Here is a 19856-nt window from a genome sequence, read left to right on the forward strand (position 1 = left end):
AACAGAGACAATTAGTGAAAAGAAACAAAGGGGGAAGAGGAGGAACTATACCACGATTACAGTCTGCAAACATAAATCATGGTGAATTATCTAGGGCCAAAACAGTACAAAATCAGGAAGAGCAAAAAGTCACAATGAAAATCAGGAAAATACAGTTCATTGCTGGAAAAGTTTGGACTGATTTATTTATTTTTTAGGAATATAGAGAAAGAGACACTACTTGACTTAAAAGCTAGACTAGACAATATACTGGAAAAGAGATTACGAGAAAGAAGCCACCTTTCTACAGGTAATGATTAGACCCAACATACCAAAACACTTGCTTAGATTGGTCTGCTTGTCAATGAAAACCTTGGCAGAGACAACATTTCCAAATGGCATGAACATCTGCAGCAGATCCTGATCCCCAAACTCCTGGGGGAGATGGTAGATAAACAGATTGGCTCCCTCTGGACCTTCAAACAACAAGTAGGAATACAAATTCAGGAAGAGCACAGATAACATAGGCCCACTTCACAAAAAAAGGTGAAAGAGCCATTCAAGCCAAATTTTCTAGATAAAACAATGAAACTGCTGTTTGCACTTCTGCAGAGAACTTGATTCCAGAATAAATCAGCATGACCCTTTGCTAGGATTGATCATTCAAATAATTCTAGCTCTTTCTCACCATTTTTGCTTGTAATTTCCACATTGTGCCAAAACTGGTTCACAGATCTTTGCTGTAATGAAAGCTGAACGGTAAGTTTGAGATCTAGATACTGACTAAATAAAAAATGGCTACGCAAAGCTTGCAGCCCAAAGAAACTAAGGAAATCTCAATACAAAATACAAGTAATTACATTACTTGGAATCTGACAAATTCTTTTCTAAACATCATCCTACATTCTGCTGAAAACTTACTCCTGTGTTCTTCGTTACTTTACATTACATGTTACATTGATTCTGAATCTGAAGATTGAAGAGACTGGCATTAAGTATCTGTGGGAAGAGGTGAAGGACCAAAAAAACAAAATTAAAAACACAACTGATTCTCTGACAGTGGGATGTATCAGGCTGCAGACTCATACTCTCCTGTCCTCTGAGAAAACGGAAGAGTACGATTACTAAGCATTTAAGACTAGACAAATCCTGGGAGAAGCCTCCTGATGTAAAAACTACTTCGGACAGCCCTTAACAGAGAGACCTCATAGGTTTTCCTTCTTTATCTTCAGATTCTAAAAAATGCTGCCAAATAAAAGCTCTGCAGATAAGGTACCTTCAAGGGCTGAGATTGTCCTTTAGAAAACCCCTCTCAAGTTGTTTCTACAACTTTCTGCCTACCTTCTTTTTGGCTTCCTGCTGCACCAATACTCTGCTGTGTTAAGAGACTCTGGTTATAGAGTGTGGGCAATGCAGCAGCAGCATATTGCTGGATTCCAGAATAAGCCTGCGTAAGAGCTTCCATTGTGCTACCTGTCCCATTTGAGAGACCACCACTGCCAAGTCCTCCATTTAAGGCTGCCATTCCTATATAAGAAAGAGGAAATAAAGATGACTGAGTACCTCCACTGAGCCAGATCAATTACCTTTCAAATACCCTGCACTATTACAAAAAGCAGGGAGCAGAGAAAACCCCCCACAGAACTAGCACAGTCTGAGGAATGATAATCAGCTATTCTCCCAACCCACCACAACACATAGCTTACCTGCTAAAGAGCTAACGTTGAGGCCTGCTGTAGCCCCTGCCAGTGTCTGCAATGCTCCAAGAGAAGCCATTGGATTAACAGAGCTGCTGCTACTGGAACTAGGTGAGGAACCTGCTATTAAAATAAGATAATTAACAAGCAATATTTTTTGGTCCTGATAATTCAACTTCTTCATTAAGTTATTTCTGTAGAAAAAGCTAGTAAGGAACAGATCAAGGCAACACAGTATACTTTATGTAAAAAAAAAAAAATAAAAAAAATCCCAAACCCACACAACTCGATTGGTCATGCTGCTTATATCTTCTAATCCCTTCCTAAATTTTTGAAAAATTTCTACTTCATCATGATGTCAACTCTTTGTAGCAATAATAACTTCATTAAGACACCTAAGATTCGGACAATACACGAATGGTAGCTGAACTTCCTACCTCAACCTAAGGTGACCAGCAGCAATGCCCCTTTCCTGCTGACTGAAGTGAGTAAGAATCACTTGCTACATATTAACATCTATCCTTGAAACATCACACAAGGTGAAAAAGACCTGAAACACAGATACTTGGGACACTAAAGCAAGCTCTGGTCAAACGGAACATACGGTTTTCCCATACTGCCAGAACAGGAGCAGCAGATGGCCAGATTATTCTGACACATGAAGTAATTTTTCCATTAAAAAGCTTGCTACAGCAGCTGGGGCTACGGCCAAGAAAAGTCTTGGAATGGACATCCAAAATACATAGTCTATCCTCTGTTGACTGTGCCACTAACATCTTCAACCACATTTACTCAGTAAGAGAAGTCTACAGATACAGTACCTAGCAGACTAACAGCTTACATGGCCTACAAAATTCTACAGCTGGTAGAGTTAGTTCTACAGAAATAGACATCAAAACCACAAGAAAAAAGGTTGCCAAGCTGTTGTATCAAAAGAAACACAAGTTCAAATTAAGGTCACCTACAAAGATTATGGACATGATAAAATAAGAAAAGAATAGTATTTTTATGATTATATAGCAGTGGTTTTCCTAACAGGTTTGTGGACTACTTAAAAATCTGAACAAAGTAAGAAAAGCTATGCATATTGCTATTAACCCAGAAGTTTAAATTTACTGTGCAAGATGCACTGGAAAGTATTAATGGCTTTTACAAATTAAAAGATACTGAAGACTGGTGCTGTAGAGGTGTCTTGTAGTCTGCTTTCAAGAGGAATTTATCTGTCTGACCAAGTGGGTAACAGAACTGAAATTCAGGCATTTTCACTTTCCTTTGTGTTTTTGTGATTCTCAGTTATGCTGTGTGCATCCATTAAAACTTTCAAAAGAATTGTTGGCAACTTTCAATCAGATTCACACACACTATATATTCACCACTTCATATACGTGACAAAAAGTCTCTGCTGGAGCGGAATATGGTAACTATTTAAATGAAATACAGCAAACTTGCCTAACAAGCCCCAGCAAAAGCTGTACCTAACAAAAGTAGTTGTTCTAACAAAAGCTGCATGAGAACCCAGGGAGCTGCAACCTGTATCGCTGTTTAGTTTTTGTACTGACAGAGGAAATGATAAACCTCCTCTAGGAAAAGTTCTAGACAAACTCTCTTAAGTCAGAAATTGGAAAACAAATGTCCCAAACTTTATTTTAAGATGCTTACTCCGAAGAAAAGGAGAAACTTCCTGTCTTACTATCAGTGGCATATTAAATGTTGGAAAAACAGAGAAGTTACAGTATAACCGTCAAGTTGGTAGAAAAAAAAAACAGCACAGCTGGCTGAATAAAAGCCAGTGTTCAAAAATGATACAGCTGCCTCAATTTTAGAGTATCACTTGTTTCTGTAATACTTCATTACTAATTTGCATAAATCAGACACATTTGACAGATAAGAATACCATTTAAAAAAAAAAACAACAAAAAACAACAAAAACCAACAACCAAACACAAAACTACAATAAAATAGTAGTGGAATGGGAAAAAAGGAACAAAGCCAAGGCTAGAGAGCAAAGTAAAAGAGAGAACAGATGCCTTCCCTACTTTAAAAAGGTTGTGATTTTAAATAAATTAATTTAAACCACTACAAAAAGCTGAACACAGTTATTTTAATTTACCTGACTTTATCAGAAATCTCTTTAAGCAAAACAAGAAATGCTTTAGTACTGAAAACACCCAAGAAAATTTAACACTGTTCGGTTTATTTTTTTTATCACGTATATAGGAATTGCTGTACTGAGTCAGCACCCCATTTCTGATGATGACTAAAGGCAGATAAACACCAGTAGAGCAGAAATACAGGGCAATTACAAAGGCATACTTCCTAGGTATAGTCTACGTACCAATACAGCAATTTGCGAATCTAGGATTATTTTCAGCCAAGGGCAATGTCTTTATATTAAAAGTACTTTTCATTAATTTCAGTGCATTTTGAACACCCAATTGTTTGACTGTACTATGTTCTAAGGCACAAGTTCTGCAATTTCATCATGCACTATGCAAAGAAATAGGTCTTTTTATCTTTGAACTGTCAGCTGACAACTTCACCTGATATCCTGTAATTCTTGTCTAACGACTGGTCTGTCCCTATTCATCTTCATCACAACATGAACGTATTTGTAGGCTTCAATCACATCCTCCTCCCATGTCAGTCTTCCATTTTTCAGGCTCCCCTGTTGCTCTTAACATGGAAGGCATTCCACAGTTCTAGCCACCCTTTCTGTTCTTCTGGTTTTTGTGTACTACTTTAGATCAAAAACTAGCACACAGTAATGGAGATGGAAAACCAATATAGCTTTATACATGTTCTTTACTCCATCCCCAATTCTTAACACTGTTTCTTTGCAGTTTTTGGTGGGTGGTGGGTTTTCTGTTTTTTTTGGGGTTTTTTTTGGTTTTTTTTTCTTACTAATGAGGTTATGTTTCCTTAGATCCATCTACTGAGTTATATCTAGTCAAAAAGGCTAACTCTAAGAGAACTAGTTGAAAACACCTGAAAAGGTTTTCAGAAAATTTGAATATGTTGTAAAGAATAGATAAGAAAGATAACAAAACTTGGACAAGGACATCAACTACCAACTTACAGAGGTAGGTAAATTGAGGGAACAGTAAGTCTGTCCTAATTCAGTCATCTAGCATTCAAGCAATGAGCTAAAGAGCACTAAAATTCAGACAATGAATCTGACTGAACTGTACCAGAATTAGTTCCAGTAAAAGCACAAAGACTATGATGTCTCTGAAAACAATATTGCTGGAGACACAGTAAGGCCAGCAAAGTCACCTAGTCTTTGCTGGACCTTTGATGATTGCCTTTGAAAGGAGGAGAAGTGGAAACATATATCAGCTTTTGCAACCATTCTATTTTGCTCTGGAGCAGACAATTCCTACTGATGTCCAAGTTGAAAAGATGGCAGACAAGACACCCCAATCCTGAAATACTTCTATAATATTTTCTTGAATGTCCCTTTCACAAGCTAGCAGTTTAAATGAGTTTATCTACGGGCACAGTCTCTGTAACATGGATTACCTATAGGTGGATGCAGCAGCAGTCCGTTCAGTTCCACAGAGTAGCTGCTTTATTGCAAAGTTGAAGGTTTTGTTCCATCTTATTCTACATCAAAATACACAATACTGCTTGGAAATATCTAAAACAAAATCACCTGAAATGAGTAGGAAGACAGCATAACCAGCACAACGACAGTACCTAACACCTCTGAGTTCAACCATTCTGACATGTAACCTACGTATAGTCCACAGACTGAACTGTGTGGACTTCCAAGTTCCCCAAACACAAAAGATATCAGTGCAGATGAATGAAAATCAAAAAGGTAACTATGCCTAATGATTTGTCTGGATTTTTCCACCAATTATGCAATTTGAGGACAATCTGGGAGAGACGTCTAAATAAGCATCAGGTGAACATTTGGATGACAGATGGATAGAAGTCAAGCCGGTAGTCATCTCATCTGCAGTTAGGTTTAAGAGGTTATCACAGTAGATGTTGCCATATGTCCCACAGCCAAGGAAGGTGTTTACTAACACATGGTACTGAACAGCTACATACTGAGGTTTTTCAAGCTTGAGGTATGGTTCAGGAGGGATGCTCTGAACGTGTGAAGTCCAACAGCCTTCTACGTGAATACATACAGTGTGAATGCATATATAAATATTAATCAAAAGACAATTTCAAGTTTACTTATATAAGAGATAAGAGCTAGTTTAGAATTAAAACTGAATGCTGCCTGTACACATTGAGGCCTACCCTTCCTCCAATTTAAGTACAGTTTTAAAAGGTGAAGCATATTCATACCTCTAATGAAAAGCACTGAAACCGTTTCAGAGTTTGATGTCAGTGACTACGTATAGACCACATATCCTCCAGAACTTTTCCTTTCTTTTGAACAAAGTTAATCTCTACTCTTTAAAATTATACTTGAAATTAAGTTTAAAGAGCAATACAACACTGACTGCTTCATGTTACAAGCCTGTGAAGAGTGAACTGACTGATACATCTGTATAGGATATTAATTCAAATGACCCAACATGATTACTTGATTGTTGACACACAATCATTTATTGATACAACTGGCGATCAGAAGGTTGTTTGGATTCAGCACAGAAGGCACTTAAAAATGGACTGCTCCCCACACCCTCCACCAGCATGATCAAAAGTAGAACGGAGTCCTGAGATATGCCTCTTATCAAGGGAAAAGGAACCTGCAAAGTGCTGCAGAACAACCAAAATTAATGGAGGGGAAACCAATTGCAAAGAATCACACAATAGTAGCGTAACTTCAGTTGAAAGGGACCTTTGTGGATCACCTAGTCTAATGGTCTGCTCTGAGCTGGTCTAACCTCTGAGTTCGGTCAGCCTGCTGAGGGTCCTTTCCAATTGCATTCTGAACCTCTGAAGTGATGGAGATTCCACAGCCCCTCTGGCACCTAGTTCCTGAGCTTAATCACTCTCATCATTGATTTTATTTTTTCTCTTATATCCAGTCAAAATTTTCTCTGTTGCAGCTTGCGCCCATTGCCCTTGTTCTTTCACTGTACACTTCTCAGAAGAGGCTGTCTCTGCCTTTTTTAGCACATCTGGCATTAGAACTTCACAACCTGCCAGTCCCTTTTCCCACCTCAACAATTCAGAGAACAAACTTGCTCCAGTCAGTAGTCAAGAGAGCCAACAAGAAATCTTAGTTCTAGATGCTGGTGATAGCAAACTGTAACCTGACAATTCAAGTTCTGCTACTGCATAAGGAAATACGGGAGAAGTTCTCAGATATATTCATCACCTTCATGCTTTCTCTGTGATAAAGAAGCATTCGTGGGTTATAAATGCACCTCTCCTATAGCCTCAAATCTTTGTGGTTTTTTTTTTTAATTATTGAATAGGATACGATAGCTGGGAGTCAAGATAAATTTTGAAGTTTTAATCTTTAAGGATTGCAGACCACAACGTTTTTATGTAAAAAAAGAAAATCCTGTCCAGCAACAGAACACTCTTTGAACTGACTTCTTTCTTGGGGATTTCTCTAAGTAGAAAACTGTGCAAAGCACCCAAGGTTTAACTCCTGATCATGTGACATAAGGTTTTCTAAACAGCTTTTCCTTGTAATCTCTTTATAATCTCTTAGTCCAGCTCCTTGGTCCTCCTATGCAATACAAAAAGCTACCTGTGGAAATTTAAAATGCACCCCAACCCCCTTCAGTCTCTCACAATCACAGGTGAGGATGTCAACTCTGTAGGCTGGATTTCAAAACTGGATAAGCAATTTAGCTTTTTATGATTAAAAAAAGAAAAAAAAAAACCCAACAAAAACCCCACCAAACCAAAACCAAACCCACATACCACAGTGTAAATACTGGAAAATTGACACCCTGAAAATACAGGGTCTCCCTTCCCATGTCAGGATTTAGAAATAACTGAAAATAGGATAGAAGTAACTGAGTAGGATACTGATCCTCATTTGTGGCAAAAACTGAGCACGTCTGATATAAGCACAATTTAATTTAATTTTTGTTTTCTTGTTTGTTGCATTTAGTGATCACATTTATTTGTTGCATTTAATGATCACATTTAGCAATAAGGCAGCAAAAGAACACTACTTGGACATTCTAGCCTCTCTGGATAACGTACATAACCTAAAGTAAAAAAAAAAAACAAACGCCCCAAACCCAAAACAAACAAAAAACCCAACCCCCCAAAACCCCCAACAAAAATAAAACTACCTCATACACTTAGTTCCAGACAACTGCTTTCCAATAAATGTGCTAAGGGTCTGTTTATTCTACTTCTGTGAGGTTGTTGTAGTATCCTTTTCTTCATTAATGCCAGAGGAATATAAACTGTACTGTTCTAGTGCACAGAATGCATGACTTCATGCTTAAGGCATCCTCTCTCTCCATGTCCAAAGGAACAGCACATATCTGCCACAGTACCTGCCTAAAGTCACACATAAACCAAATATGTAATGAGATTGTAATAATGTGACTGGACAGAGGTCACCTACCTTTCTGCTTCACGATGGCTTCAAAAATTCTTTTTACTCTAAATTAATCTGACCATTTGGAGGAAGGAACACAGCAGGTAAAAAAACCCCTTTGCTGGTGGCAAAGATACCTACCCTAAACAAAGGCCAGTGAATCTACTAGTAAAACTGCTCATCTACTAAAGAATCAACATGAAAGTGACAAAAAGCGATAGACAAAACAGGTGACATCTACTCTGAAAGGACTCTTAAGGCAATCCACGTCAGAACACACTACAACATAAGCAGTCTCTTACCTGAGCTGGTGAGAACACTCAGGGGACTGCTGGAGGAAGTGAGTGCAGCGGTACCACTCGGTGTATTCTGAGCTGCACTGGCCGCAGCTGCTAATGCGGCCAGGTTCTGTAATTGCATCGCATTCAGTCCTGCAACACATTGAAGAATGCACAGTTTCTCCTACAAGAGTCACCATCATCCAAGCTTAACAGATCCAGCAACCTCGGTGCATCACAAAGGAGTAATGGAAAGGTGCTTAAAAAACAACTGGCTTAATACTAGTTACTGATCTTTTCTACATTGCGATTCCTTGTTATAACAAAAAAAAAAGCTTTTCTTTGCTCAGATAGATGAATTTTGATAAAAGACCAGGTAGTCATGATCCCAGATATAGACTCCAGAGTACAGAAATTTTCAAGCAGTGTTCTCTCCAGTCACAAAAGCATAGCAGCTATAACAGAGTAAAGCCAGGGTCTGACAGCTCATCTGCAAGCTAGAGAACGTGTCTAGACACCAGACCAATAACCTCCTCTTCTCGTGTCCCTCCACTCCCTTTGTATGGGCACAGCAATAACTGCAGAATTCTTTCAAGAAGGCCTACACACCACAGTGGCCACAAAGTCACACCTTCAACCCACCACCAGCTGAATACCAGCATGTTTTGTTTGGTCCACTTGACAGCCAAGAAGCAACAGTCAATTGTGAAATAATGTTAAGTGGCAACTCCTGACCACAAGATCAGCCAATGTACACGTAGGCTAGTCAGCTGGTCAAAAGTGGTAAAAAAATGAGAAACATCAGGCATATTGTAGGTAAGCAGCCAGGAATACTGCAGGTGGAGGAAGGTATCCCTGCACTGATGAACTGTTAATGATCAATTTACTCATCTGACTCACCTTAATTTTGAGTCATAATTTTTGAATGAAACCATTCGGTCAGTACTGACACTGTAGTTGGCCTTCTTTTCCTGCCATGGAATTACTCTGAATTCTGTATTTTAGCCATCCTTCAGTAGGCTAGCTCCATTCTTCCAATTCTGCCTCTCTTCCCTTTTCCCTTATTTCCCTTTTTTTGTCTCTACCTTTGCTTATTCTAACAATTCCTCCTCTTTTCATCTGACTTCAGACAATCCCTAGTAATTCTTCCCTACAAAATTAAAACCAAAATTAAATTAATCACTGTTCATATAACAACATCAAAACGTCCTAGGCGGATGTAGCACCTCATCTTTTGGATGCTTAGTAAGTGCTTGGTGACAAAGCACACATCTCAAATAATTAAAAATCCCAGTTTTGTAATTCAAGTATGTAAACAGACAACACAGGAATATAAGTGACAACACAGTATAAACTATTTATTTTCTAAAAAACTTATACTACCTTTAGCATAGTTTGTTTTGGGTTTTTTATCTTTTTCAATTGTTTTCTCTTTGTGACAGGGTTTCCCTAGCCACATTTAGTGCCTGAAAGAGGATTCTGCCTTTAGACTCTCAAGGTGCCATTGTAACACAAAAGCATGAAGTTAAAACCAAAAAATTATATGGTTTTGTTTTTATTGTGCTACAGAGGGTTAGAAGTGCAAGTGTTAGAGCTAGTGAAGAACAAAGCAGCTTGCTTCCTTTCTGAAGCAGTTTGGCATGTGCACACTGCACCTGTCCTCTTGTCATCACATTGTTTTCCCATCTGTTTTCAAACAGCGTCAAGATTAAATTTTGTATACAAAGTCTGATATAATTTGGGATTTAATTACCTACTTAATTTTTCTTTCTATGAATTTCAAGAAAGGAGATCAGCCGAGATATTAACAGGACTTTGAAACTAAAACTCTTTCTGTGAAGAATCACAGACTTGGAATAATTCTTTCAAAACACCATGCAACATGCTAGTTATACGTCTGAGTTCTCAATTTTTAGGGTGGTTTTTTTTTTTAAAATAGTGAAGACAGAATTACCCTGGAAACTTCATAGGCAATCTCAGCTAGTTAGTCCCTTCCCCACCCCAATCCCTACTGTAGTACTAATTAACATGAACTGCAGTACTGTTTTTCTCCTTTATTACCACTTGCTTTTAAACAGACACAAAGAGGGGAGAAAAAACAGTACTGTGCACATAACGAAATCTGTTATAGATCACCACCACACAGGATGTTAGTGAAACTGTTTTAAAAAATTGCTTTTGGCAAGAGTCTTAGATCCAAGAGCTCTGAAGAGGTCTACTATGAAAAAAGTAAACATAAGAAGCTGAGGTTAGAATCAACCTCAAGTATAAATCAAAGTTCTTACAGTCGAAAACATAACACTTTGCAAAAGCTTGTAATTGTTACTGATGGGGGTACCAACAAAAGTCAAATGTACAAAGACACTGTACTTTCGTAACACTTTTAGATCAACCTCTGCACAGACAGGGCATGTAATATTGTGAACTACCGTACAACCCCAAGAGGCAATTTTAATGCTTAAAATGTTCAGTATTAAAACCAAAACTACAGTTTTTCTGCCAGCAGAAGAATTTAGGCAATGTGGTGAATGGAGTTACTAAAGTGTTTTATTATTCCCTACCCTGTGAAGACAGAAGGGACAATCAATTTGCAGTCCCAGTACTGCTATACTTAGTGAATATTCTGACTAGCAGTCCACAGCAAGGAAGTTGGCTCATACCTATTAAGGTGATATTTCCCCAACAGCAATGACATAATCAACTGTAATTCAAACGAAGGAATTAATCTGAATGAAGGACTAGTTCACATTCCTACCAACATCGCATTTTTCAACTTTCATGTATTTAAGAACAAAGAATTTAAAATGGGAAACCTAAGAATCCATTATCACTGAAACATGCATCAGTGCTTACTTCAAAACACAACACTTCATGTATGCACCTGTTTAGATAAAAACAAATACACAGAGCCATCTTTTTGTACCCATAAGGGAAGATAATTTTAAATGCCAGAGGTAGGGGAGATTACCATCATACCACAACTTACCTTGGGGACAATAGTTAACTAAGATTAAGAAGGAACATCCACACTTGTAGCAGAGGATTCCTGTCATTCCAAAGGAGTGGGTAAACTCAGGACTACTTATTTCAAATGAGGTAAATGTGTCTACAGCCTTTTGGCTACTTTCTCTACCCTCCTCCTCTTTTCTTTGGCACTGAATTTGTCTTCTGGTGGAAAAAACTCACCTCCCATTGGGTGGAGGCTGCTCAATGTGTTCAGGTTCCCAGAAGACGCAGCTGCTGTCTGCTGAAGGAGCTGCAAATAAAGCTAGACATTACACCAAAAAACAAAACAAGAGTGAGAGTGAGGGCTGGCTCCGCTTCTGGGAGAAACTGCATCACACCACAGCCAGAGCGCCGTCACAAAGGGAATTCCCACTGCCCATGCACCACATCACAGCAAAGCGTAAAGAGAATTCCCCTTACACAATACAGCCAGAGCACCACCGTAGTGAAAATCCACATTGCCCATGCACCACATTGCAGCAAAGCAACAGCACAATGCTTTCCTCACTCAACATAATCAATGTTGAGGGAAGTTTATAGCTAATACACCAAGACAAAAACAGTAGAGTCAGTAGTGAGGGAACTCCTACTCAAAGCACCTCAGGCAGGATTGCCACCCCTAAGGATATACAACTTCAAGCCAGACTTCACAGCTGACGCTGCCAGCATAGGACAAATGGCAGATAACATACCAAAACCAAAGAGCCACCATGAGAGGGAACCCCCTCTGCTTTCCTTAAGCACAGCAGCCATGAAAGAAATTTCAAGCCTCAGCTCAGAAGCTATTTAGAGGGATTTCCTATTCCTACCTCCATTAACTAGGTTACAAAACCCTCCTATCTACCAAACCCAAAGCAGGAGTAAAAGCAAGAATGTCCCCACTTCAACAGTAACCATACCAAGAATGAGATGAAATTTTCCTTTTCTGTTCCCCAGACCTTGTATTGCATGACTACAGTTCTCATAGCTACTCTTGACAACCAACATGAGCCAGAGCACATCAGCTTATGAAAAGTTTACCCTTTGGAGACCCAGCAAAATCAACTAAAATCAGTGAAAAACAGCAGACTACCTTCTGTTCTGTCATTTTTGCTAAAGAGTGTGGTTTCTTTATTTTCTGTGAGGGTTTTTTTGTTGCTGCTGGTGGTTTTTGGTTTTTTTTACTGTGCACTGTCAGCTGCTTGGTGCTTCCAGCCTGATCACCTTTTCTATTTGGACAGCACCAAGTACTGTTCTAGGTTTCACTGGAGGGGGATGAGAGAAATAAAGGCTGAAAAAGGAAAAATGGAAGAGGAATACAAGAATTATGTAATCAGATAGACATGAAAAGGGCATTTATATGGGTAAACACTGAGGCCATAACACACGAAGAAAATCTTCCCAGCACAAAGTCATTCTACAGAAGACCAGGGGAAAAAAGTTTCAGTAGTTAGGGCTACAGTGACTGGGCTTGAAATCCTCACTTAAATGTATCCTAACTAGCTGTTAGCACATAACTTAATTTCAGCCTCCTAATCCACAGAATGGGGATTAAGAACCCTGCTCCTACCTATCAGGAGCCTTCTAAAAATGAACACATTAAAGACTAGAAGACAGTCACTGTAATCCCTGAAGAGATGAAAAGAACCCAAATCAGAAACTCACTGCTAAGTATTGGGGTCCAAGTGTGTTGAGACCAGCCAGATTTCCCCATACTGAGGCAGCACTGATCTGTTGCATTTGTTGCTGGAGTTGCTGAGCAATTCGTTTCTGCTCTTTGTCCTTCTGTGTGTCTGCAAATTTTACCACAATGGGGGAAGAGCAACCCTGCAAACAGCAATTCAAACAATTACATACTTGCTATCCCCAGCAGTCACAAAAATACTGCATTAAGACCCAGTCATTGGAAGCATTCCCCCCCCGCATACATACGTATATATATTCAAACAATTCATTAAATATTCAACATCTCATTTGCTTTTAATACTATTTTGTATTTTGGTATTTTCTCTGCAAATGAAGTTTCTATCTTGAGCTCTAAAAATAGGAGCAGAACAAACACAAACGTCCAGGAGTAGCATTTGTGAAGAAACACACACTGCACTTATCCTTCTCTCTGCTTTCTAGTCCTCCGAACTCCATAGTGACTGCCTGACAAATTACATCATCTCCTGACACCCACTAACTTGTTTTACCTCCATGGTTTGTGCTTGGTGCATTGCTTTGATTGCTGTTTGTGCCATGGCTCTTGTTGTAAAAGTCACAAATGCACAACCTGGGGAAAGAACAAAAAGGAACCAAGTAATTCACTACAGCTGCAATTATTGGGATGAATAAAGAAATTAAAATGCCTGGGTGGGTGCAGGAATCACAGAAAGAGCTGAAATGCTACCTTGAGTCGCAAAAGGCAGCATCCAGTGGAGAACCTTGAACTATCAAGCTTACCTCGGCTCAGGCCATCTGGGCCCCGTAATATCCTGCATTCTTCAATCTGCCCAAAGGGGGAGAACATCACTCGGATATCATTTTCATTGCACTTCTTGGATATCATTCCAATAAACAACTTCCTATCTTCTACTGCTAAGAAATCAAAAGATAAGAGTATTACCAGCAAATATGCGGTTACTAGATCTTACTTTGTCAAGTCTTCTCCATCAACTGCCGTTATTTCCCTTGTATTTAGGGTAGAGGCTTGTCAAAAATCAGATTCCCAATAATGGAATCTCTTCAATTTAAGAGGATGTATATGAGATACCTCAATGAACCTGAAGAATGCCTGTTTTATGATATTTTATGTTTACATTTTGCTGACTGTTTCTTGCTTGCAAGCCTGTGAATTGCAAGAATGTAAGAAAAGGGAAAAATACATCAGATTCAGCACTTCCCTGTATCTCCTATGTTCAGCTCCTGATAAGTGAGAGAAGACTTGTATGTATTTTATGGGACTATTTTCATCCTCTCTCCTCTATCTTTAGACTACCAACATACCTATCTGTATCTAAACAAGAAAGGCTCTTTACCATGCCAATCACATAAATTTAGATCTGCCCATTTCCCCATGCTCCTGTCTCAACAATGGAAGCAACAGTAGTTGCTAAAACAGAACAGTTTTAGTTCTGTTTCAGGTTCATCCATTCTGATCTGTACCAAAAACATGAAAATAACACCTTGAATCAGAATGATGGACTGTGTGTTACTGTATCTTGCTCCTAAATGCTGATGCTACTAGATACATTAGAGTTGAAGAATACCTTTCAGTGTGCAGACTATTTTAAAATAAATGGCCCAGAAAGACATTTCTCTTAACTTTTCAGTTAGTGGTTACTAATGTCAGTTTAAGGTCACTTAAGGGACTGGGTAAATTCAAATACAGAGCAGAACTTTATACTTCTCATTTTACTTATTTAAGGATGCTAATCACCTCTGAAATACTTGCTTTTAAAGGATGAAGCAAATTATGCAGAATACCATTTGGAAATTTAAAACAGTTTGCAAATACAACATTCAGCACAATATAAAATATAATATGATGAAGGCTGTAGCACAATTTGAAGCTTCAAGAGAGAAAGTCTTCTCCTATTTAGTGCCATGGTGAGGGGAAATCAATTTATTTGCTGAGTCTTCTATGGTGTTGAAGAGGAAAATTCCAAACTATTCCAGCTGACATGACTAACTGACTATTAAATCTTAAGGTTGTACCCAGTTCACTTTCAAGCTCTTAAAGCAGAAAGCTGCTTTCAAATCCTTTTTGCAGTCCATTTTAGTTCAAGAGATCCAGAATCCCTTTTATTAATGGCAAGTTAAAATACTTTTTTAACTGATGCTTTCTTATCTATATTTTCACGTACACCTTTTACTAAAACTCATATAATTATATAATAGCCTCAGAACTGTCACCCTAAAATTCCATTACATACTTCTTTCCTCTTTCCATTATTTTCCCAGGATATTCGTGTGTGTGTGTACAATGCAAGATCAATTTTAGTTTAGAGAACCTATTCTGTTCTCCTCCCAACAATATTTCACAAGAGTTACTCCTTTCTAGATGTATTTACACAGAAACATATTCTATATACACACGGAGGAATTTTTGGATGGAATTACTCCCACTGTATGTTACTGGTATATCCCATCTTCTGTTTTCAATTATCTTAAGATGTAAGCTTTCTGGAACCAGGATTATCTTCTCCATGATGCAATGCTAATCTTATAGTAACTATGGCAAATGGAGAAAATAAAATTCAGCCAAGCCCAAAAAGGCTGAAACTACAAGATGCTAAACACTTTCTTTGCTTATCTTGCAGCACTATGTATAGACACACACATCTGAGCATGTATGTATGTACATACATAAAGTCACCATGGAAATACATGGCTAAATCATCATCTACCCAATGGTAGAACCTAAATGTCTTAATCCATCTGAAACGGCCAATGTGCAGAAATATTCACACTTTTTTCTCTACTGAACTGTTGTGAATTCTCAGTCTCCCTTATATACTACAAGAAGAAGTTTTGACTCCCACCCTAGCTGCAACAGGCTTTGCTTCAAATTGGTCAAGCACTTGAAAAAGCATTTCTAGATTTCATAGAATAGTTTGGGTTGGGAAAGACCTTAAAGATCATCTAGTACCAAGACCCTGCAATAGGCAGGGATAACCTTCCACCACATCAGGTTGCTCAAGGCCCCATCCAACCTGGCCTTGAACACTTCCAGGGAGGGGGCATCCACCTCCTCTCTGGGCAACCTGTTCCAGTGTCTCACCACACTCACAGGAAAGAATTTTTTCCCAATATCTAACCTAAATCTACCCTCTTTCAGTTTAAAACCATTATCCCTAGTCCTGTCACTACACTGCCTGTTAAAGAATCCCTCCCCGTCTGTCCTGTAGGCCTTCTTTAGGTACTGGAAGGCTGCTATAAGGTCTTCCCTGAGCCTTCTCTAGGCTAAACTACCTGAAGTCTCTCAGCCTGTCCTCATTAAGGGAGGTGCTCCAGTCCCCTGATCATCTTCATGACACTCCTCTGGACCCACTTGAGCAGGCCTATGTCTTTCTGATGCTGGGGGCCCCAGAGCTGAACACAATACTGCAGGTGGGGTCTTATGAGAGCAGAGCAGAGTGAGAGAATCACCTCCCTCAACCTGTTAGCCTTTCTTTTGATGCAGCCCAGGATACAACGGGCTTTCTGGACTGCAAGCACACATTGCCTCCTCATATTCAGTTTTTTATCCATCAGTACCCCCAAGTCCTTCTCTACAGGGCTGCTCTCAATCCACTTATTGCCCAGCCTGTGTCCATGTTTGGGATGGCCCTGACCCAGGTGCCGGACCTTGCAGTTGGCCTTGTTGAACTTCAGGAGGTTCGCATGGACCCATCTCTCTAGCCTGTCAAGGTCCCTTCAGATGGCATCCCTTCCCTCTAGCGTATCAACTACAGCACTCAGCCTGGTGTCATCTGCAAACTTGCTGAGGGTGCACTCAATCCCACTGTCCATGTCCCCAACAAAGATTTAAACCACCTTAGTACAAAGAAGAACTCACTGGATGTTTCCCTAACTGACAATGTGGTTCTACCACAAGCAACAGCAGTGGGAGATACTGAGTCATGGAATTTTAGAGACATCACTTACGCATCCTACTATATTGAAAACACACCTTTTTCTATTTTTCTTTAAAAAAAAAAAAAAAAATCAGGTCTCCGATTCAAGACGACTTCATCAGAAGCTGTTCAACAAAAGGAAAATCCTCAAGCTTCCCTATTAGCACAAATGATGCCACCAAACTCAGACTTTAGTAAAGCTTACCATTACTCTTTTCACTGTCAGCTGGTTTCATCTGGATAGGATGGTGCATCTGAAATGTAAAAAGATTATTTAATCCTAGATGCATTCACTTTATACTATATGAAATACATCCCACAAGAACTGTGGAATAAAGAAGTGGTAGCCTAAATTGCCTCTACAGAAGTGCATATGTAACAATACATAAATTTCTAGAAGAAATAAAAGCTTTCCTAATGATATGCCATCATTCCTCCTCAGAGAGTATTATAGAAGCCATGCCCACCCACTTCATTACCACATTACTATTCTCCCAAATGCTCCAAAATTCCCTTAAGATCTGTTATCATACAAATCTAATTACATTGCTCTTTTGAATAGTTCTTTTAAAACATTATTTGAGGGCAAAATAACATCTGTTTGTACATCAGTGGTGCCAGAGCTCAGAAAAACAAGGTAGAGTTGTGAAGAAAGCATGGCTCTTTGCTTACCCCTGGGAGGATCTTCATGTTGTGAAGAGCATTCTGTGCTTCTAGTGCAGCTTTACGGGTATAAAATGTAACAAAACAGCACCCTGCAATTGAAACAAAATGCTAGCCAAGAAAGAACACTATGAATCTTGACACGCTGTACAGAAATTGAGTCCCACTTCTACCCTTCCAATGCAAAACGTATGACAAGTAGAAGAGGTCAGACGTTGAAATAGGCCGGTTCTACTGATTGTGACTGTTTAAAAGATTTCTAAGTGTAATAAAATGGGTTATATTAAGAACTAACCCAACATGACTGGTACACGATTAAAACAAACATTTAGGTACATCTGCCAAATAATTGTTGGCTACTTCCATTATCAAACTCAATGATTATTTGCTAGTACCAAAAACTTGCATATAACTGAACTGCAAATCCAGGTACAGCGTTTAGTTAGGATTTGATGTACACAAGTATCTGACAAACACAAACGACTAAGACCTCAGTTTTATATTTTATCTGAAACTGTGACTCTTCCAGCAACATTTTGGTCGTATCATAGCATCACCATGATGCTCTGAAGCACAACAATATTAATTTGATGTTCTGCTTTGCATTTATAATCTATACTCTTCAAGCATCCCCATCACTTCTGAGCTCTAAAAAAAAATTACGAATTTCCTCAGCTCAGCTAATGACTGTATCACAGTCCAAGTACAATTAGACACATACACGTAAAGACTGTAAAGCCTGGGCTTGCATGCACACCTGGTCACACAGAGCTCCAACACACAGGGATGTCTGAGTAAGCGAACAATTAAGATTCTAACTATGTGAAAGCAGTTGAGACAACAAGTCTCACATGGGAAGTACAGAAGTTCTCACCTTTGCTTTGAGGAGGGTTTTGGCTCCTGTCCCTCAAGACATTAATTTCATAGACAGCACCATACTGTTCAAAAAGTTCTCTTAGATCCTTCTCACACCAGCTCCGTGGGACCTGACCCACAAACATCTTGATAGCATCTAGATCAGGTTGGTCTGGGTGATCCAGTGTGCCATTCATTTTCTTTGAGCTATGAAAAACAAGAAAGAATTTCTAGTTTATATCTTTCCACAGATTCTGGATGCTATTGCAGCTAGAAGCAGCATGCTTACAGCAAGATTAAAAAAAAATAAATATTTCTACACATATATAAGTGTATATGATTAAAATATACATATAAAGAGAGACTCTTGCACATTCCCAGTCCTGCATACCAGAGAATATTCAGAAGCACTATTCACATTCATTGGCAAGCTGTGTACTTGGAAACCAAATACTCTACACAGCTGTTTAAAACTTCTCTTAACATTTGTTCCTATAATGTAGTCAACATCTGGGATTCAGGACATAAATCTGTTGAGATGACTGAAAAATATCACTAGTTCAACCATGTAAGATTTTACAGAAAAAGACACCAGAACAGGAAGGAACCTAAACTCAGTCTACCCACAGACTACTGAAGTTATCAGTAACGACTGAAAATGAGAGGATAACATTTTTCTGTTGTTTTTAAATGTGACTATCTGGAAGTGCTTCCCAGGGTGAAGATCCATCTTAAAACACAGAAACAGGTACAATTGAACAGATGAGAAGCTTCATTAAAGGTTTACAGGGCAATAGCTCTTTGTGAAACTAAGGAGCTTTCAACAATATTTGGCAAAAAAACAGGCTTAGGTTGCACATGAACAGGTTGGGATTGGGCAATCTAGTTAGACTGAATCAAGTTGAGTAATGGTAGCATGTTAACATAGAAAAAAAAGTCACTTAAACTACAACAACACAGAAATTTTGAGAATGGGAATCTTCAACAGGCTTCAAGGCATTACATCTAGCCATACAAGCAGTTTACAGCCTATTCATAAAACCGTGTTATACTCCACCCAGCTAGTTGACAGTCATACACTGCTTTCTGTATTGACTCCTCATTGTTTGCCAAGTGCAATGAGAGGTCTTGTTATCGGTAGTCACAGCCTGGTATACCACAAGACCTATCTCTGTGGAAGACTGTAACAACATCCTATTGTAGCTATAGTGATTAGTAGGTTAAAATTGCTGACCAACCCCTGCATAATCTAGAAAGGGCATGGAGAGTGGAATAGTAACTATACAATGATTCCCCCCGCCCCCAAACTCTTTGTTGAAGAATA

General features: G+C 38.9%; 1 protein-coding gene across 17 annotated transcripts in view; it reads right to left on the reverse strand.

The window, feature by feature from the left end:
- The window catches only part of CELF1 (CUGBP Elav-like family member 1), a 72877-nt gene that overhangs the window by 18586 nt on the left and 34435 nt on the right, over positions 1-19856 (reverse strand). For 10 of the 17 annotated variants that reach the window (XR_012650800.1, XR_012650801.1, XM_075030886.1 and 7 more), the window contains 11 exons: positions 18552-18739; positions 17687-17769; positions 17220-17268; positions 13860-13994; positions 13610-13689; positions 13080-13241; positions 11616-11697; positions 8454-8582; positions 1686-1799; positions 1321-1506; positions 312-455 (listed from right to left, as the gene is read on the reverse strand). Coding sequence is in view for 15 of the 17 variants with exons in the window: in XM_075030874.1 (XP_074886975.1) it covers positions 312-455; positions 1321-1506; positions 1686-1799; positions 8454-8582; positions 11616-11697; positions 13080-13241; positions 13610-13689; positions 13860-13994; positions 17220-17268; positions 17687-17769; positions 18552-18739 (1352 nt within the window). In the remaining 2 variants the exon portion in view is untranslated. The remainder of the gene's footprint in view (positions 1-311; positions 456-1320; positions 1507-1685; positions 1800-8453; positions 8583-11615; positions 11698-13079; positions 13242-13609; positions 13690-13859; positions 13995-17219; positions 17269-17686; positions 17770-18551; positions 18740-19856) is intronic. The other 7 variants (XM_075030881.1, XM_075030880.1, XM_075030877.1 and 4 more) reach the window with 7 other exon arrangements.

The sequence above is a fragment of the Buteo buteo genome, chromosome 6 (genome assembly GCF_964188355.1).
Source record: "Buteo buteo chromosome 6, bButBut1.hap1.1, whole genome shotgun sequence".
NCBI classification, from domain to species: domain Eukaryota; kingdom Metazoa; phylum Chordata; class Aves; order Accipitriformes; family Accipitridae; genus Buteo; species Buteo buteo.